The sequence below is a fragment of the Girardinichthys multiradiatus genome, chromosome 13, assembly GCF_021462225.1.
Source record: "Girardinichthys multiradiatus isolate DD_20200921_A chromosome 13, DD_fGirMul_XY1, whole genome shotgun sequence".
Lineage (NCBI taxonomy): Eukaryota > Metazoa > Chordata > Actinopteri > Cyprinodontiformes > Goodeidae > Girardinichthys > Girardinichthys multiradiatus.
Genome location: NC_061806.1, coordinates 31,053,698 through 31,071,560, shown reverse-complemented (window position 1 = coordinate 31,071,560; position 17,863 = coordinate 31,053,698). Strand labels below are relative to the sequence as shown.

Genomic DNA, 17,863 nt, shown 5'->3' with positions numbered 1-17,863 from the left:
CTTTAGCAGAAATGACTGCTTCAATGCGGCGTGGCATGGAGGCAATCAGCCTGTGGCACTGCTGAGGTCTTATGGAGGCCCAGGATGCTTCGATAGCGGCCTTTAGCTCATCCAGAGTGTTGGGTCTTGAGTCTCTCAACGTTCTCTTCACAATATCCCACAGATTCTCTATGGGGTTCAGGTCAGGAGAGTTGGCAGGCCAATTGAGCACAGTGATACCATGGTCAGTAAACCATTTACCAGTGGTTTTGGCACTGTGAGCAGGTGCCAGGTCGTGCTGAAAAATGAAATCTTCATCTCCATAAAGCTTTTCAGCAGATGGAAGCATGAAGTGCTCCAAAATCTCCTGATAGCTAGCTGCATTGACCCTGCCCTTGATAAAACACAGTGGACCAACACCAGCAGCTGACACGGCACCCCAGACCATCACTGACTGTGGGTACTTGACACTGGACTTCTGGCATTTTGGCATTTACTTCTCCCCAGTCTTCCTCCAGACTCTGGCACCTTAATTTCCGAATGACATGCAGAATTTGCTTTCATCCGAAAAAAGTAGCCCAGGTCAGGCGTTTCTGCTGCTGTTTCTGGTTCAAAAGTGGCTTGACCTGGGGAATGCGGCACCTGTAGCCCATTTCCTGCACACGCCTGTGCTCGGTGGCTCTGGATGTTTCTACTCCAGACTCAGTCCACTGCTTCCGCAGGTCCCCCAAGGTCTGGAATCGGCCCTTCTCCACTATCTTCCTCAGGGTCCGGTCACCTCTTCTCGTTGTGCAGCGTTTTCTGCCACACTTTTTCCTTCCCACAGACTTCCCACTGAGGTGCCTTGATACAGCACTCTGGGAACAGCCTATTCGTTCAGAAATTTCTTTCTGTGTCTTACCCTCTTGCTTGAGGGTGTCAATAGTGGCCTTCTGGACAGCAGTCAGGTCGGCAGTCTTACCCATGATTGGGGTTTTGAGTGATGGACCAGGCTGGGAGTTTTAAAGGCCTCAGGAATCTTTTGCAGGTTTTTAGAGTTAACTCGTTGATTCAGATGATTAGGTTCATAGCTCGATTAGAGACCCTTTTAACGATATGCTAATTTTGTGCGATAGGAATTTTGGGTTTTCATGAGCTGTATGCCAAAATCATCCGTATTAAAACAATAAAAGACCTGAAATATTTCAGTTAGTGTGCAATGAATCTAAAATATATGAATGTTAAATTTTCATCATGACATTATGGAAAATAATGAACTTTATCACAATATGCTAATATTTTGAGAAGGACCTGTATATCCTTAACACATGTCTTCATTGTCTCTATCTGGTGCGTAAGCCCAATTATTTTTTCAGTTAGCAAAAGTATTCCAGAAATTGTGGATCAAAGGTTGGTGATAAGTGCTTTACCTTTTAATATGAAAAATCTGAACATTCAGAGAAAAAAAACTGCAGAGGATTGCAAGTATTTCCTTAAAATTTGTTGGAAAACCACAACGCCAGAGGGATTATTAATGATCCCTTTCACTTTCTGTATGAAGAGTTTATCTGATTAACTTTATGTAGACGTTATAGAACAGCACCAACATTTTGATATTTGTGCAATTATGTTACTGTAATAAAAGGTGTTTATTTTAATACTTTGTACACTTCTTTACTGTAGTTGCCATTAAATGTGGAGGCTACTGTACCTTGGCTTCCCATCTATGCCTGGATCACATACAAAATCGTCCGGTGTTCACTTTCCACTGTTTGCACGCACGGTAATGGACCATCTTACCTAAAAGGCCTCCTCACCCTTCACTGTCCCTTCACATTCTCAGGACTTGCTCCCACACTATAGGAAACTGGGCCTTTTCCAGAACTGCACCTGAGCATCTTCTGCATTTCTTCATTTTAACCAAATGTTAGTTTGGGATGACAGAAACTTAAAACAGGACATAAATTGTACACTCCCATCTTTTTGAGTTTTTCAGTACAAGTTGATTTTTTTTTACAAATTGTGACAACTTATTTAATTCACTTCCCACCTGGTTAATAAAAATGTTGGCCACATCTAGACCTGCAGTTTGATATGTCACTCACTGAAAGTTTCTATAATTAGATCCTTTACAGCTATTTTGACAGGACATATATTACAGGATTTGTGAGGGTAAGAGCTTTGGAAGTTATTTTGGACTGTTCAAATGGCTTTCTACATGAACCAGACGTTCTGTAAATAAAAAAGACCTGCAGCCATCCCTGATTTACTCCTCCTTTGGCTGACCTCACTTTAGGTCATGTGACTATGGGGGTTTCTGTAATAAACATTCTTATTCTCAAAATAGATACCATGAGGTCTATTACAGTCACCAGGTTTCCATGTTGTCTGCTTTATGCTCATGCCAAATCCTCCTTACATAAGACATAACACATAAGAAGTTTATTTGTCATTGCACACTGTTGTCAGCCTTACATTACCACACCATGCCATGCCATACCAGGGTTATTTATAGAGCACTTTAAATTCCCACATGACCAAAGGGCTGTTCACAGAATAAATAAAACAGCAGCCACATAACAATAATAAACCAATAATAAAATCAAAAGGACCTAAAAATAAAAACAACTGTCCTGTATTAAAGTAATAAAACAATCATACAATCAGTCAGAATAAAGTCAAATGGAAATAGATTTTAAAAAAAATGTAATGAGTAAAAAATATCTCAGATGGTGTCCAAGGTCAATGAGAGAAGATGGGTTTTAAGAAGGGATTGGAAAACAGACAGGGAAGAGGCCTGTCTGATGTCTAAGGGGATGGTCATTCCATTGTTTAGGAGCTGCTACAGCAAAAACACGGTCTTCTCTGAGCTTCTTCTTCTTCAGCCCACTCAGAAGGAGCTGATCAGCTGACCTGAGGACACAGGAGAACAGCTCAACAGGTTGGGTGGGGCAAGACCATTAAGAGCTTTAAAAGCAAATAAAATAATTTTTAAATTAATCCAAAAATGTACAGGCAGTCAGTGCAGGAAGGCTAAAATAGGGGAAATGTGGTCAACCATTTGGGTGCCAGTTAAAAAACATGCAGGAGCATTCTGTACACCCTGAAGTTGAGCGATACAGAAATCACTGATTCCTTTATAAAGAGCGTTACAGTAATCCGGCTGAGTGGTTACAAAAGCATGGATTACTGCTGCTGCTGAGAAAGAATTGGCTTTGCTTTAGCTAGCTGTCTCAAATGGAAAAAAAAAACTGGATTTAATAGCTGCTCTGATTTGATTTTCAAACTTTAGTTTAGCATCCACTTTGACCCCTAGGTTTGCAATAGTTGGCCTCATGTACTGGGCCAAGGAAACCAACATCTACATGGGAGGTATCAGTGTAACTCCCAAAGACTGTCACCTCACTCTTTTTCTCTTTGAACAACGAAGTTCAGAGGGACATTTATATCCAGATATAATCTACATTAAAATTAAAGGGGAAAACATATTTTCTAAAAATAGAGCAGGTACAGCATGAAAATGTGGGGGCCTTAAACTGAGCCCCGCAGGACACCACACAGGAAAGGAGCAGAGGAGGAAACATTGCCATCAAGGCAGACACTCTTAGCAAAGTAGGACCTAAACCAGTCCCAAAATATAAAACAAAATAAGTAAAAACAAAAGTCATAAATAAAACAATAAAATGAGAAGAAGAATAAAACAGTGTTAGAGCCATTTAAGGGTCTGCATCTGTGCGGTATACACAGTTGCAAACGAATGGTGGGTGAAAAACGCAAACATTAGAGAAAGTTATAAATTATAATAAACAGTAACAAGATAAGGAATACAGGCAAGATAATCTGTGCATAAATAAATAAATGTGGCAGAAACATGAGTTTTAAAAATAAAATGTAAGCAATATACAATAGATAGAAATGGATTGCACAAATCCCAATGTAAGCTGTGATATATGTGATTATAGTAGTATGATTATATTATATTGCACTGTGCAGCATCACCATCTTTGCTGTTTGACTCTCCGTGTTAACTTTAATCCTCGACTCCTTTCAGTTATAGGATTCCCTTTCCTAGAACTTAATCCAAACCAGGTTGAGGGTCAAAGGTGAGACCGTGGATTGTGTGAGGGAAAGGCTGATCTACAGAGGCATAAAACAAAAAATAACTGCTAATCCAATAAATCCAGACTCTATCCAGCCTGATGCCTGTAGGGGGACCCTGCCGCAAAAGAGAAGAGATGACAGATACTGGATGAGCTGCAACAAACAGGGAGGCAGTCAGAGGTGCACCAGAAAATATGGAGTGTCCACAAGCAGATTAAGTACCAAGAAGATGTTTTGGTCACAAAGCAGGGGGCTTTCAAAATCCTGGCTAATGGCTGAAACTCTCTGCAATGGAAAAAGGGGATTTTTGGGTGCAATCTGGTTCTATCATGGCCTTCATCACATCTGTCCTGTCTGTAACTGCTCCATTTATAAAATAATAGCCCCTGGTTTCCATGTTTTTACTGTACCATCTTTTTGTTGTTGCTGTCATCATAGTTCCAGTTATCATCATATGACATTAAGTATAGTGTCAGTTTTGTATCAGTTGTTGCTGCTCAAAAAACGCTATCTGTTCCTTCTGTTTAAGTTAAGTCCTGGTTTCTGATCCATACAGCTCATCTGGGATTATTCACTTGCACTCCCATTCAGTCCTCTACTGCCAATTTAAAACATGACTGCATTATTTCTTGAAATTAAAGCTGGGTTACCTAAGAATCATGTTATTGTTTTCTTTTCCTAAATGTCACAATATATAATACTATGCATAAACCCCTCACTCTCTGTTATCTAAGTTATGTATGTCTCGTCTATTAGTTACAAAGGCCAATGGTGGTATGCCTCATGGCTTTGTATTGGGTCCAACACTTTTCTTTTTCTATATTAATGGCATTGACAGGGTTTCAAAAGATAAAAACAAATAATTTAATTGTTATGCACTGGTAAAAAAATACAGGAATTACCGGAAAAACTTACCTCATGGGAAACATAAAAAAGTGGCTTTATGTGAACAAACTGGTATTGAACTGGATTAAAATTTATTTTAAGTTATTTTGTATAAAGTATTAAGTATAAAGTCATTCTTGTCAAGAGGAATGGGTCAAAATCCCTTTTGTGAGAGGTTTGGGAAAGGATAACTATAAGGTTTGACCCAAATCATACAATTTAAAGGCTATTCAGCCAAACATTAAGGAAACATCTATTTTTGAAGAAAGTAAAAAAATCCCTAAAAACACAAATCTCTCTTTATTTTTTGTATTTAGCAGCTAGGAATACATTTGGAAATCATAACTGTCTGCTTTAATGTCAGAAAGTAAGAAAGGTATTTTATGTCTTTTATCATGTGTTTATAAAAACCTGGTTTTCAACTTATAAAACATGAAATAAGTGGTAGTGGTGGATTTTGTCTCTTCTTTTCCCCCAGTGGGCCCACCACCTGCACGGGGAACCGTGAGGGACCGGAGCAAAGAGGATTGGGTGGCGGATGAAGGTGGAGACCCCGGCGCCCCGATCCCCGGATGCTTAGGCTGGCTCTAGGGACGTGGAATGTCACCTCGCTGGGGGGGAAGGAGCTTGAGCTTGTGCGGGAGGTCGAGAGATATGGACTAGAAATAGTCAGGCTCAACTCCACGCACAGCGTGGGCTCTGGAACCCATCTCCTTGAGAAGGGTTGGACTCTCTTCTACTCTGGAGTGGCCCACGGGGAGAGGTGGCGGGCTGGTGTGGGTTTGCTTGTTGCCCCCCAGCTCAGCCGTCTAGTGTTGGGGTTTACCCCAGTGGATTAGAGGGTCGCATCCCTGCTCCTTCGGGTTGGGGATAGGTCTCTGACTGTCGTTTCGGCCTGCGGGCCGAGCAGTAGTGCGGAGTACCCGGCCTTCTTGGTGTCCCTGTCGGGGGTGCTGGATAGTGCCCCTCCCGGGGACTCCATTATTCTGCTAGGGGACTTCAACGCCCACATGGGGAACGACAGTGACACCTGCAGAGGCGTAATCGGGAGGAATGTCCTCCCCGATCTGAATCCGAGTGGTGTTTTGTTGTTGGACTTCTGTGCTAGTCATGGATTGTCCATAATGAACCCCATGTTCAAACATAAGGGTGTCCATCAGTGCACTTGGCACCAGGACACCCTAGGCAGGAGGTCAATGATCGACGTTGTTGTCGTATTATCAGACCTTCGGCCCCATGTTTTGGACACTCGGGTGAAGAGAGGGGCTGCGCTGTCCACTGAGTTGGATCCGCTGGAGGAGGAGAAAGCCGGACAGACTTGGCAGGCCCAAGCGCAAAGTGAGGGTCTGCTGGGAATGCCTGGGGGAGCCCTCGGCCAGGGATGTATTCAACTCCCACCTCCGGGAGAGCTTTGACCAGATTCCGGGGGATGTTGGAAACGTAGAGTCCGAGTGGACCATGTTCTCTGCATCTATTGTCGACGCTGCTGCCCGTAGCTGCAGCCGCAAGGTCTGTGGTGCCTGTTGCAGTGGCAATCCCAGAACCCGGTGGTGGACACGAGCAGTAAGGGATGCTGTCAAGCTGAAGAAGGAGTCCTATCAGCTGTGGTTGGCTTGTGGGACTCCTGAGGCGGCTGACGGGTACCATGAGTCCAAGCGTGCTGCGGCCCGGGCTGTGGCAGAGGCAAAAACTTGGGCCTGGGAGGAGTTCGGTGAGGCCATGGAGAAGGACTACAGGTTGGCCTCGAAGCGATTGTGGCAAACCGTCCGGCACCTCAGGAGGGGGAAGCAGTGCTTCGCCAACACTGTTTATAGTGGGGGTGGGAGGCTGCTGACCTCGACTGAGGACATTATGGGTCGGTAGAAGGAGTACTTCGAGGATCTCCTCAATCCTGCCATCACGCATTCCCTGGTGGAAACAGAGGCTCGGGACTCGGGGTTGGACTCTTTCATCACCCAGGCTGAAGTCACCGAGGTTGTTAAAAAACTCTGCAGTGGCAAGGCTTCGGGGGTGGATGAGATCCGCCCTGAGTACCTCAAATCTCTGGATGTTATGGGGCTGTCATGGTTGACATGCCTCTTTAACATTACGTGGCAGTCGGGGACAGTGCCTCTGGACTGGCAGACTGGGGTGGTGGTCCCCCTTCATAAGAAGGGTGACCGGAGGGTGTGTTTCAACTACAGGGGGATCACACTCCTCAGCCTCCCTGGTAAGGTCTACGCCAGGGTATTGGAGAGGAGAGTCCGGCCGATAGTCGAACCTCGGCTTCAGGAGGAGCAGTGTGGTTTTAGTCCTGGCCATGGAACACTGGACCAGCTCTATACCCTCTACAGGGTGCTCGAGGGTCCATGGGGGTTTGCCCAACCGGTTCACATGTGTTTTGTGGACCTGGAGAAGGCATTCGTCTGTGTCCCTCGTGATGCCCTGTGGGGGGTGCTCCAGGAGTATGGAATCAGTGGCCCTTTATTAGGGGCCATCCGGTCCCTGTACGAGCGGAGCAAGAGTTTGGTCCGCATTGCTGGCACTAAGTCGGACCTGTTCCCGGTGCATGTTGGACTCCGGCAGGGCTGTCCTTTGTCACCGGTCTTGTTCATAACCTTTATGGACAGGATTTCTAGACGCATCTAAGGACCGGAGGGGGTCTGGTTTGGGGACCAGTGGATTTCGTCTCTTCTTTTTGCAGATGATGTGGTCCTGCTGGCCCCCTCCAGCCAAGACACACAGCATGCGCTCTGGCGGTTCGCAGCCGAGTGTGAAGCGGCTGGGATGAACATCAGCTCCACCAAGTCAGAGGCCACGATACTCGACCGGAAAAGAGTGGCTTGTCCTCTTCAGGTTCGAGGGGAGTTCCTGCCTCAAGTGGAGGAGTTCAAGTATCTCGGGGTCTTGTTCACGAGTGAGGGAAGAATGGAGCGGGAGATCCACAGACGGATTGGTGCGGCTGCCGCAGTAATGGGGGCGCTGTGCCAGTCCATTGTGGCGAAGAGAGAGCTGAGCCGAAGAGCGAAGCTCTCGATTTACTGGTCGGTCTATGTTCCTACCCTCACCTATGGCCATGAATTTTGTGTCATGACCAAAAGAATGAGATCCCGGATACAAGCGGCTGAAATGAGCTTCCTCCGTAGGGTGGCCGGGCACTCCCTTAGAGATAGGGTGAGGAGCTCGGCCATCCGGGAGGGGCTCGGAGTAGAGCCGCTGCTCCTCCACATCGAGAGGAGCCAGTTGAGGTGGCTCGGGCATCTATACCGGATGCCTCCTGGACGCCTTCCTCGGGAGGTGTTCCAGGCATGTCCCACTGGGAGGAGGCCCAGGGGACGGCCCAGGACACGCTGGAGGGACTATGTCTCTCGGTTGGCCTGGGAATGCCTTGGGCTCCCCACAGAGGAGCTGGATGAGGTGTCTGGGGAGAGTGACGTCTGGGTGTCTCTGCTGAGTCTGCTTCCCCCGCGACCCGTCCCGGATAAGCGGAAGACGACGAGTACGAGTAAGTGGTAGCCTTCCTTCACTCCACTTTCCCTCAATAGGAATGTGTTTGTAAAAAAATTTAAGAACGATGTAATAATTTTGACATTCACCTACATAAAAGAAAAAAATGAAGATGCAAGATATGTACAAGGTGTACAAAAGTCTGGATTCATACCTTGTTACCACATATTTTGCTTTCAAGAGGTGTAGACATTTTTGCAATATCTTAAACTGGTCTTGATCAACCATACTTTGTTCTTTCTGAAAATATTTCATAGATTTTCCTTTCAACAGTAGCTACTTTTTCAGGCATTTTTAGTGCAGCTAAAGCTTGGGTTCAAATGGGTCTTGCAAATAGACAACAAACCTCAACTTACCATCAAAGTTAGGTGAGGTAAGAGGAATTTCTTTTGCTTTTTTTTATAAAGAATCTTTAATCTAACTCAATAATCATTCAGCATGAAAAGGCTCCTTAGTAGTAAATGGTAAATGACCTGTACTTGTATAGCATTTTATCAAGTCTGAGTACTCCAAAGCGCTTTACACTATATACACAGATAGTGGTGAGCTACATTGTAGCCACAGCTGCCCTGGGGATGACTGACAAAAGTGAGGCTGCCATTCACAGGCGCCACTGAGCCATCTGACCAGCATCAGCAGGCAAGACAGGTGAAATGTCTTGCCCAAGGACACAGCGACTGAGACAGACAGAGCAGAGGTTCGAAACCAGAACCCCACCGGTTACAGGACAAACCTCTACCACTGTCACCACCGTCGCCCCAAACTAAACTTAAGGTATGAACCAATTTTTGGATAACACATAACTTTGCAAAGAACCCGTTTTAAAAGGACTTTGTTACAAGCAACCTGTTAGAAAGACACACTATTTCCTCTATTATTTAACCGAATCTATGAAAAAATACAATAGATAACAGCTTGACAGGAATTCTTTCAGGTTTTTAGGGAGGGAAGATGCTTTTCAGACTGGCAGGTAATAAAGGTCCTGCAGAACTTTGACTTGCATTGAATTGCAGCTTAAAATAAGCCAGCTGACTGAACCACAATTACTCTGTAGGACTTAGCAGCAGTAAAAATAAAGCAGACTTGTTTCTGAAACTGCCATGAACCTTGAATAGGTCAGGACTTAACGGTTTAAATCCGGTGGGTGAAGGGTGGCTCTGCTGCAGTTGGTTCGGGATTTAAATGTGCTTAATTAACTAAGTGTTGACTGCTGAATGCTCCATCTGCCCTGCTGTAACTGCAGATCTGTACATAAGGAGACCCACACCTCGCTCTGGGCAGGTGTGAAGGCAGCTCAAAGTTCATAAATAATTTCTATACAGTTTTAATTTGATTATAAAAACACTTATCTGCCTAAATATGGCTTCAAAGATGGATATTAATATGAAACCTACCTAATACATTGTAAAAAATATTTTCTACATTGTTCTAGGGTAAAGGTAAACTAAACTCTTTGGGGATTCTTCTGAAATATGGGCTCTCTTAAGAAACATCCCACCTACCTCCAACTGATCAGGATTCATGCACCACACTGATTTTAGATAGAGCTTTATCGATTTTTTCAAATGCGCAACACTCAACAGTTCTAACAAACATGATCTCTTTTCTGTAGTAAACAACAATGTAGCTCATCTGCTTCAGAAGGCTGGCTCCGTGTTAGCCCCATCAACTGGTGAGACTTCTCGGAGATCTGCCGAACAGACTGGAGAATTAGAACCGATGTTACCTTTAAAGTAAAATAGCTTAGTAAAGTGACACTATTTCACACACAAATAAACACATCAGTGACTTGTATAACATTGGTGTTACAATCTAACCAACCCTAGTAAGTTCATTTGGCTCCTCCAGTCACCTGTATAGCACGTTTTCTTGTTTTATTGCTTTTCCTAAAGTCACATGGTATAATAAAATCCCTATTTATGCAAATACATGACTGTACATTGGTTTGTTTATCCAAAATTACTTAAATAGTCAGAAGATGAAAAAATCACTGTGGATAGGAGTGGCCTCTGTATTGTGTTTTCTAAACTGATTTTTAAAGTTTAAGATCCAACTTGAGGTCCTTATAGTAGTTTGCATACTTGGTGCATGGTGTTAAACGTTTTGTTCAAAGCCTCTCATCTCTTCAAGGAAACTCTGTTAACTCCAGCAGAGACGTTTTGGCACCCTGAGTGAACCATTTCTTCTGCACACACCCAGACCCCTTGGGTGGTGGTGCAGTTGGTAACACTGTTGCCTTGCATCAAGAAAGTCTTTCTGCATAAAGTTTGCATGTTCTCCCCATGCATGCATGGGTTCTCTCTGGGTACTCCGGCTTCCTCCCACAGTCCAAAAACATGACTGTTAGGTTAATTGGTCTTTCTCAATTGCCTTTGCCTATGGTTGTTTGTCCTGTATGTCTCTGTGTTGCCCTGCGATTGGCTGGCGACCTGTCCAGGGTGTACCCAACCTCTTGCCCATAGACTGCTGGAGATAGGCCCCAGCTCCCCTGTGACCCTGTATGGAAGAAGCAGGGATAGAAAATGGTTGGATGGATAAAAGCAATTAATTCTAGAGAGACTAAAAGATAAATTTTTTCCCTTGCCAAAACCCAAAGGGTGTACTGCCATATCTTGCCCTATGGCGGCTGGAGACAGTGACCAACAACCAACAACGACAAAAGAATGAATCCATAATTACCTTTAACATACCAGCTTGGTTTGGAGCTTTCTATGTACTCAGCTTATTCCTCTCACCAATGTCTTGAACTGTGTAGCAAAATTATTGGTTTGGACTTGGATCCATTTACCAGACAGAAAGATCTTTAAACAGCATCTGATCCTACATATTTACTAAATTTCAATATTAAATATTAATCCAGTCATGGCTTTGATAACGATAAAACATACCACCCCCTGACATGGGACCTGAAAGACTTTTCAAGTAATAGCCCTTTGAGAACCACCTCGTTGTTGCTAAAATAATATTTTATAGTATTTTGATAGTATTACTATAATTATGGTACTGTTGGTATTTTTTTACAGTTAAGCAAATAATTTGCAGCAGATGCAATTCAATTTCTAATTTTAGTTAATGTCCTATTTTTTTTAGGTTGATGGTGTTTTAAAATGGCTTTAGAAAAAAATCTTCCTAAGTTATCGTAAATGTATTGCTATACTTTAAAAAAAATTAACCAGTTGGTGGCTTGGAAACCTAAATTCAGCTTTTGTGAGATAATTGTTTCCAATTTCACAAAAATGAAAAGAAAATATCACTAACAGAATAAAAAAACAATAAAAAAAACTTAAATGCAGCCGCTCCTGAATTTGAGAGGTTCGTATGGTGCTGGTGGAGCTCCGCCTCTGAGGGGGAATCCAGTTTAATTGACTTATCTCAGCAGGTGGAAGCTGATTTCCTCTGTTGTTCACAGTGAGAACATCATTGTTAGCACCAAACTGCTCTGCTCATCACACAGGTAGGATGCAAACTGAGCTGTGGAATCTGTTTGGTGTCACTTTATGCTGCTGTTGAATAAGTGTGACTTGGACTTTATTTATTATGGTCTGGAGGTTCTGTAATTTTAATAGTGATACCTAATGATAATGAGCTGGTGTTGGCGTAACTTGTTCAATACGTTTTTATGGTAAGATTTAGGAATGAAAACAGTTTTTTTTTAATGTTCTTAATGATAAAATATATTTCAGGAATTATTGACATTTACTTAATATAGAATTAGTTCTAAAAGTAGTTTAGAGGGAATGTTTGAATGGGACTTTTTTTCCTTGATATGACAGATTAACAAGACAAACATATTATTTTATTAATCACTAAAACTGAGGAAGCTCTCAATGTTTTGCTGTGAAATCACAACAAACTGAGCTGCAGATGGACCCTATTGAAAGTGTTTTCCTGTGTAGGATTGTAAATGTTTGTGATTTCGGACACCATAATGGCCTCTAAAATAAAACGAATTATGCATTTTCTCATCAGAGTTTTGGCTACCTGGCCCCTTAAAATCTTAAATTCTTGACATTCATAGTGGAATTATGCTCTAATTGTTGTTTATAGATGATATACCTTATATTCATGTCCATTTTGATGCAAATTTAGATTGTGCCACCATTCAGAAAAAGGCAGGGTCAGGTTGTGTTTAAATTTGTATCATTACAGAATACCTTAACAAACCCCACAAAAGTCATTGTTGAAAAGGCACTCTATTTGTACTCATGTAGGTTCACACAGCCCAAAACACCACTGAAATGCAAACTTTGATGTTTATTAAAACAGAAAAACAAGAGGTGTTAGTTGGATGATTACATAACCATTAATAGTTAGAATCATTTGAAAACTTAAGAATGTTAACCTGCCAAAATCAAATTAAGATTTCCCAAAATCACGTTGATGATTGGATGCAAAGAAGAGTGTGGAAGCAGAAACATTTCATAACCTTCCAAGTGTTGAACAACAGGAGGAAGACTGGAGGGTGATTCGTCTGCTGTAAGATGTTTCCTGGCCAGCTGATTTAATGTGACTGAGCATCCTCATTCAAATATAGCTACAACATATTACGCTCTTGAATCCTGCAGAACATTGGGGTGCAACACCTTGAAGAACAACAACCAGAAAATTTTAATGAAACTAAAATCTAATTTGGGGATTTCCTCTTGAACCTACATACTGTATGTTTAGCTAGATCATGCCTAACGACACCAAAGTACCACAGAAATCTGTTGCCTTTCATTTCTTATTACAACCATGATGATTCTGCCTGTAGAGTTTAGTTTCAGGCTTGCTTACATCTGCCACGTCTCTCACAGATTTGCAAGTTGCACTTCAGGTCACTCCAAGTCATTTGTCATTCTGGATTATAGCAGCCGTAGAGGATTACCTGCATCTGAGGTTCCAAGTCTTTTTCCCAGTTCTTTTTTTGTGGTTGGTTATTTTGTTACGTTAAATTCCATTCTTAACCCATTTAATGTGGCCCAAGTAAGAATGACTGCAAAAACATCACACACTTTGGGATAATATTAAAAAAATTAATTTAACACAACTGTAATTACAGAAATATGTCACAAGGAAAGCAATTATATCCTATAAGCATGCAGGTTAATGTAGTATTAAGCAAGGGAATATGTGTAGGAAAAAAATGAGAAAATATTATGATTTGTTTATATTAAAATCTGTCAGATCCATTTTATATCAGTCCATGTGGGATTGGGGTAATGTGAAATATGTTCAGCAGTCACACCTACTCCTGTCTCCCTTCAAGGCAGTAGTTTTTAGAAGGAACATAAGTTCCTTCTAAAAACTGTCACAGAACCCACATTTAACTGAGTGAAAAACAAACATTTAAGTTTTGACCTAAGATGAAACATGTCCTTGACACCTCTTACCGGATCTACTCCTAGGCTTAATGAGCTTACCATGTGCCTTCTGCTCTTTTCACAGCATTTGTGTCTATGAGGTGAACACCAGGCCAACACCCACATCAAGAAAAGTATTGCCGCAGTATCATAGAAATAGAAGTCCTTTTACCACTTTATAAAATAGAGTAGGAAACTTCAGAGTTTGAAGTTGTGCTACAAGTGCCAGAGAATAACCAAGGGCTGACAATTTAAACCTATAAATAGGTCCGAAAGATTTCCAACAGCAGCAGTAATGGGTAACAGCAAGAGCGGAGCAGTGTCCAAGGAGATCCTTGAGGAGCTGAAACTCAACACCAAGTTCTCAGAAACTGAGATTGTCCAGTGGTATGAAAACTTCAAAAAGCAGTGCCCAACTGGCCGCATCACGAAAGAGGAATTTCAGAACATCTACCGCAAGTTCTTTCCTGACAGCGATGCCAATACTTATGCCCATCACGTCTTCCGCTCCTTTGACGCAAATGACGATGGCACGCTGGACTTCAAGGAGTACATCATTGCCCTCCACATGACGGCAACAGGGAAGACCACGAGTAAACTGGAATGGGCATTCTCGCTGTTTGATGTGGACAAGAACGGATACATCACCAAGTCAGAGGTCACAGAAATCTGCACGGTGAGTTTTGGATACATGGATAGAGAAAACTGTATCATCCACATAGAGTTTCACATTAGAATAGCCAATATGATTTTAGGTTGTGAAACAGTAAATATTATTATTATACTATTCAAAAATCATTTTAGAAATAATGGAACAAGAAACTCTGGAGTAGATCAATAATAACTAGATAATCACTATTAGAAATGCCTTAACATTTAACTGTTCTTGTAAAACCTTTAAAGAGCTAAAACATATTTTTAAATAGTCTGAAATAGAAAGAGTAAACCATCTTTTACATGGCATTGCTTTTCTTAATTGGAAATCTGCAAATCCCTGTTGATATTCAATAAACTAAATTCTTATTTTACTATGATCTGTGAAGGAAGTTGCAAATCTGTTATCACAAATTTAGTTTACAAAACTTGCAACTCGTTCCTGCCTTGTGAAATTTCTGTTCTCAGAGCAGATAGAAGAACCACTGCAGTGATGTGGCTTTATACATATACATTTGTAAATGATTTCCCATAATTTTGATTTGCTAATCCCAGCAATTTGATTTCTTTTGGATATTCCCAGCCTACTTCTATTACAATTATGGTTCTTTTTTTGACTACACTGCTTGCTTCTTTTCCACGCCTAGTCAAAAGTAGTTCTCTAATTTATTTTTAGCCTGAAAGCCAGGGCCTTCCTCTGGTTAGGTAACATATTTACAGGATTAGACTTTCATTCATGCTGATAAACAGTTTAGGCTTAGGCTGGGGTCCGAAGACAGCTTAGTGACACTACATGGATGCACTTTTCAGGGTAAATTTACAACAATAAGCAAAGCAACAAATATCAATCGCATCGTAATATTTTGCTTGACAGCTCTTACATATTAGCCAAAATACTGAACTTAACTGCTTGGGAGGCACAACTTCCGGTTTCTGTAATAGAAGTTTGTGTATTATTTATTGTCAACTAAATCATCTATTGAGACTTCGTGTCTCAAATCATTCTGATCATTCAAAAAACTAAAACAAAATCTATATATGTGTGGAAGTTATATAGCATTTAATTCAGACAATTAGGTAACAAGCACAAGATGTGAGAGACCAATTAAAGCATAAGAAACTAAACAAACATCTTGAAAGTTACCATTATCAAAACGTGAATTGACAATGATATGTCCTCACAGCATTCATGTTTTTATTAATTATTCAATTACTAAAGTGACTACATAAAAAAAATGTCCACTTTCCATGCAGGCGTTTTTTGTAAACACATTTAAAATTAAAAGATAAATGTTAATGTAATTACTTTCACCAAAAGCTCTTTGATTAATCTGTGTCTCTATAGAAAGATGCTAATATTATTGTGAAAATGGTAGACGTTTAATTCTTCTTCATTTATTGTTATATGGGTCACATTCAATTTTAGTGACCTGAGAAATTTGTTGAAACTTGAGAAACAAATCTACAGGACAACTATCAGAAAGGAAACATGAATAAAATATTTCAATTTCATCAATTTATTTACTCTTATTTTTTGTTTTCAAACAGTCAATTTTCAAGCTGATACCAAAAGATGAAGTGGAAGATCTACCTGAGGATGAAAACACGCCTGAAAAGAGGGCAAACAAACTCTGGAAAGTCTTTGAAAAGGGCGACGATGGTAAGATGAACTTGTATTGATGGTAATAAATAAATCGAAACAGTCTTCATTCTCTAAAGTTCCCTTAAAAAAAGGTTTAGATTTTTTTATTTGTCTTGTAGTATGGGCAGCATTTACAAAAGAATCAATTAAGAATCTGAAAAACAGACTTTCAAGTATTTTATTGTACTTCACTGTCATTTTCTTGAAAAAACATTTAGGAATTGTATGAACTAGACTCCGAGAGTTTTGCTACTACTCTATTCACTTAAATACCTTTTGGGAATTCCAGATTCTAGCAGAAGTAATAAAATGGCATAAAGTGTCTGATCGGATTGCTTCACCTTTCCATTACAAAAAGACAAAGAGTTATTTTTATATATTGCCACTGTTCAATGTGGACCTTAAAGCAATGTAATGCTTATAACTGCCCATGACCAGTGGTGATTTTCGCATGAACAACGCCCTGGGGGAGCCCCTCATTCTGTTACCCTCAGGAAATTAACATGGGAAAAGGAGACCATGTAAACTAGTCTCTCTACTTTCAATTGCAAATAAGGGAAGTTAGGATCCCTGTGGTGCCCCTTTCTAATATCGCCCTGGGAAACAGCCCATACGACTCATACCAAAAACCGCAAGAGTTACATGTCTGCAACTGAAGCCAGAAATTTGTCTCTTTCTAACAATGGTTATAATTCCGTAAAAGATTTTTAAAACTGCCAACATTTCAAAATTTTTTCACATATATGTGAAATCTCCATTCCAGTTTGACCAGAACATTTTACAATAATATCCTTTTAAATCATTTATTTACATTTAATTCTAAATTATATGTGTATATAGCTATGTTTAAACAATGAAGTAAGCATAAATCATGGTATAACTGTATGTTCTGCAATTAATTTTATCTTTTCTAGACCGAGTTGCAGAGGGAGAATTCGTCCAGGGATTGTTGGACAATGAAGACGCCCTCCGTTTGATTCAGTATGAACCTATAAAATAAGTTTTCTACCTGAATGATTCATCTCCCACTGGTTCAGATCATTCTGTAAATGCAGTGGCACCTGACGGTATCCTCACACATTGTGAACACATAAGTGTATATAATGCCCCTTGAAAAATATTGAAACGTAATCTCCTGCTTGGTTTCATATTTGTTACCTGTCCATGTGTGCTGACTGAGTTGTTTGTAGTAAAATTAAGGATACACTTAAAAACTGTGAAACAGGAGGTAATGCAAGGACATTACTTTGACTGCAAAAACAAAAATGCACTATGCTTTACAACAGGTATCTATAAACTGCTGTTTGTCCAATCTACATTTTGGGGGACAGAGAAATCTCTGGACCCATCTGAGACTCAAACTAATTTTTTTACAGTGACTACAGCAGATAACATATATATTTATTTATTATGAATTTCTGATACAGCCAGTATCTAGTGGAAATAAAAAAGGGTAGTATGACGATTTGTTTTGGTGTGAGGATGTACTCAATTCAGTAATAATAATAGTTATTGTTATCCTTTGTGAACCCTGACCAACATGCAATGTCGCTTCATTACTGTAGTTTAATTAGTATCTGACCATTTTCACTTTAACCATGGGGCACATTTTTACATGTTTGATGTTTATGTGATGAATATGGAAAGTAGTCTTGGTCCTGGATGTTCCTTTGTAATATATTCAATAAATCGAAACAATTAAATTCTACTAAAAATGAGAATTTGTTTTTTTTAACTTAATGTTAAATAAAATGCAAAGACATAACATATTTAAGAAAAGTTTGCAATCATTCTG

At 40.7% G+C, this 17,863-nt stretch overlaps 1 protein-coding gene across 2 annotated transcripts; it reads left to right on the top strand.

Annotated features, from left to right (window-relative positions):
- Window positions 1-11,817: 11,817 nt before the first annotated feature.
- LOC124879953 (recoverin-like) lies at window positions 11,818-17,776 on the top strand. 2 transcript variants are annotated; one of them, XM_047384815.1, is made up of 4 exons: window positions 11,818-11,884; window positions 13,858-14,448; window positions 15,975-16,086; window positions 16,983-17,776. In XM_047384815.1, the coding sequence occupies exons 2-4, from the start codon at window positions 14,068-14,070 to the stop codon at window positions 17,066-17,068; spliced, it is 579 nt and encodes a 192-aa protein (XP_047240771.1). In that variant the 5' UTR covers window positions 11,818-11,884; window positions 13,858-14,067; the 3' UTR covers window positions 17,069-17,776. The 2 variants fall into 2 exon arrangements, with proteins under 2 accessions (XP_047240771.1, XP_047240770.1); XM_047384814.1 differs by lacking the exon at window positions 11,818-11,884 and adding an exon at window positions 13,229-13,308.
- The last annotated feature ends 87 nt before the right edge of the window (window positions 17,777-17,863 follow it).

What these genes read in the sequence shown, in the direction of transcription:
- LOC124879953 (XM_047384815.1), top strand. Translation starts at nt 14,068, where the DNA reads ATGGGTAACAGCAAGAGCGGAGCAGTGTCCAAGGAGATCCTTGAGGAG. An exon ending in AGGTCACAGAAATCTGCACG is followed by an intron (nt 14,449 to 15,974) that starts GTGAGTTTTGGA and finishes GTTTTCAAACAG; the next exon opens with TCAATTTTCAAGCTGATACC. An exon ending in CTTTGAAAAGGGCGACGATG is followed by an intron (nt 16,087 to 16,982) that starts GTAAGATGAACT and finishes TATCTTTTCTAG; the next exon opens with ACCGAGTTGCAGAGGGAGAA.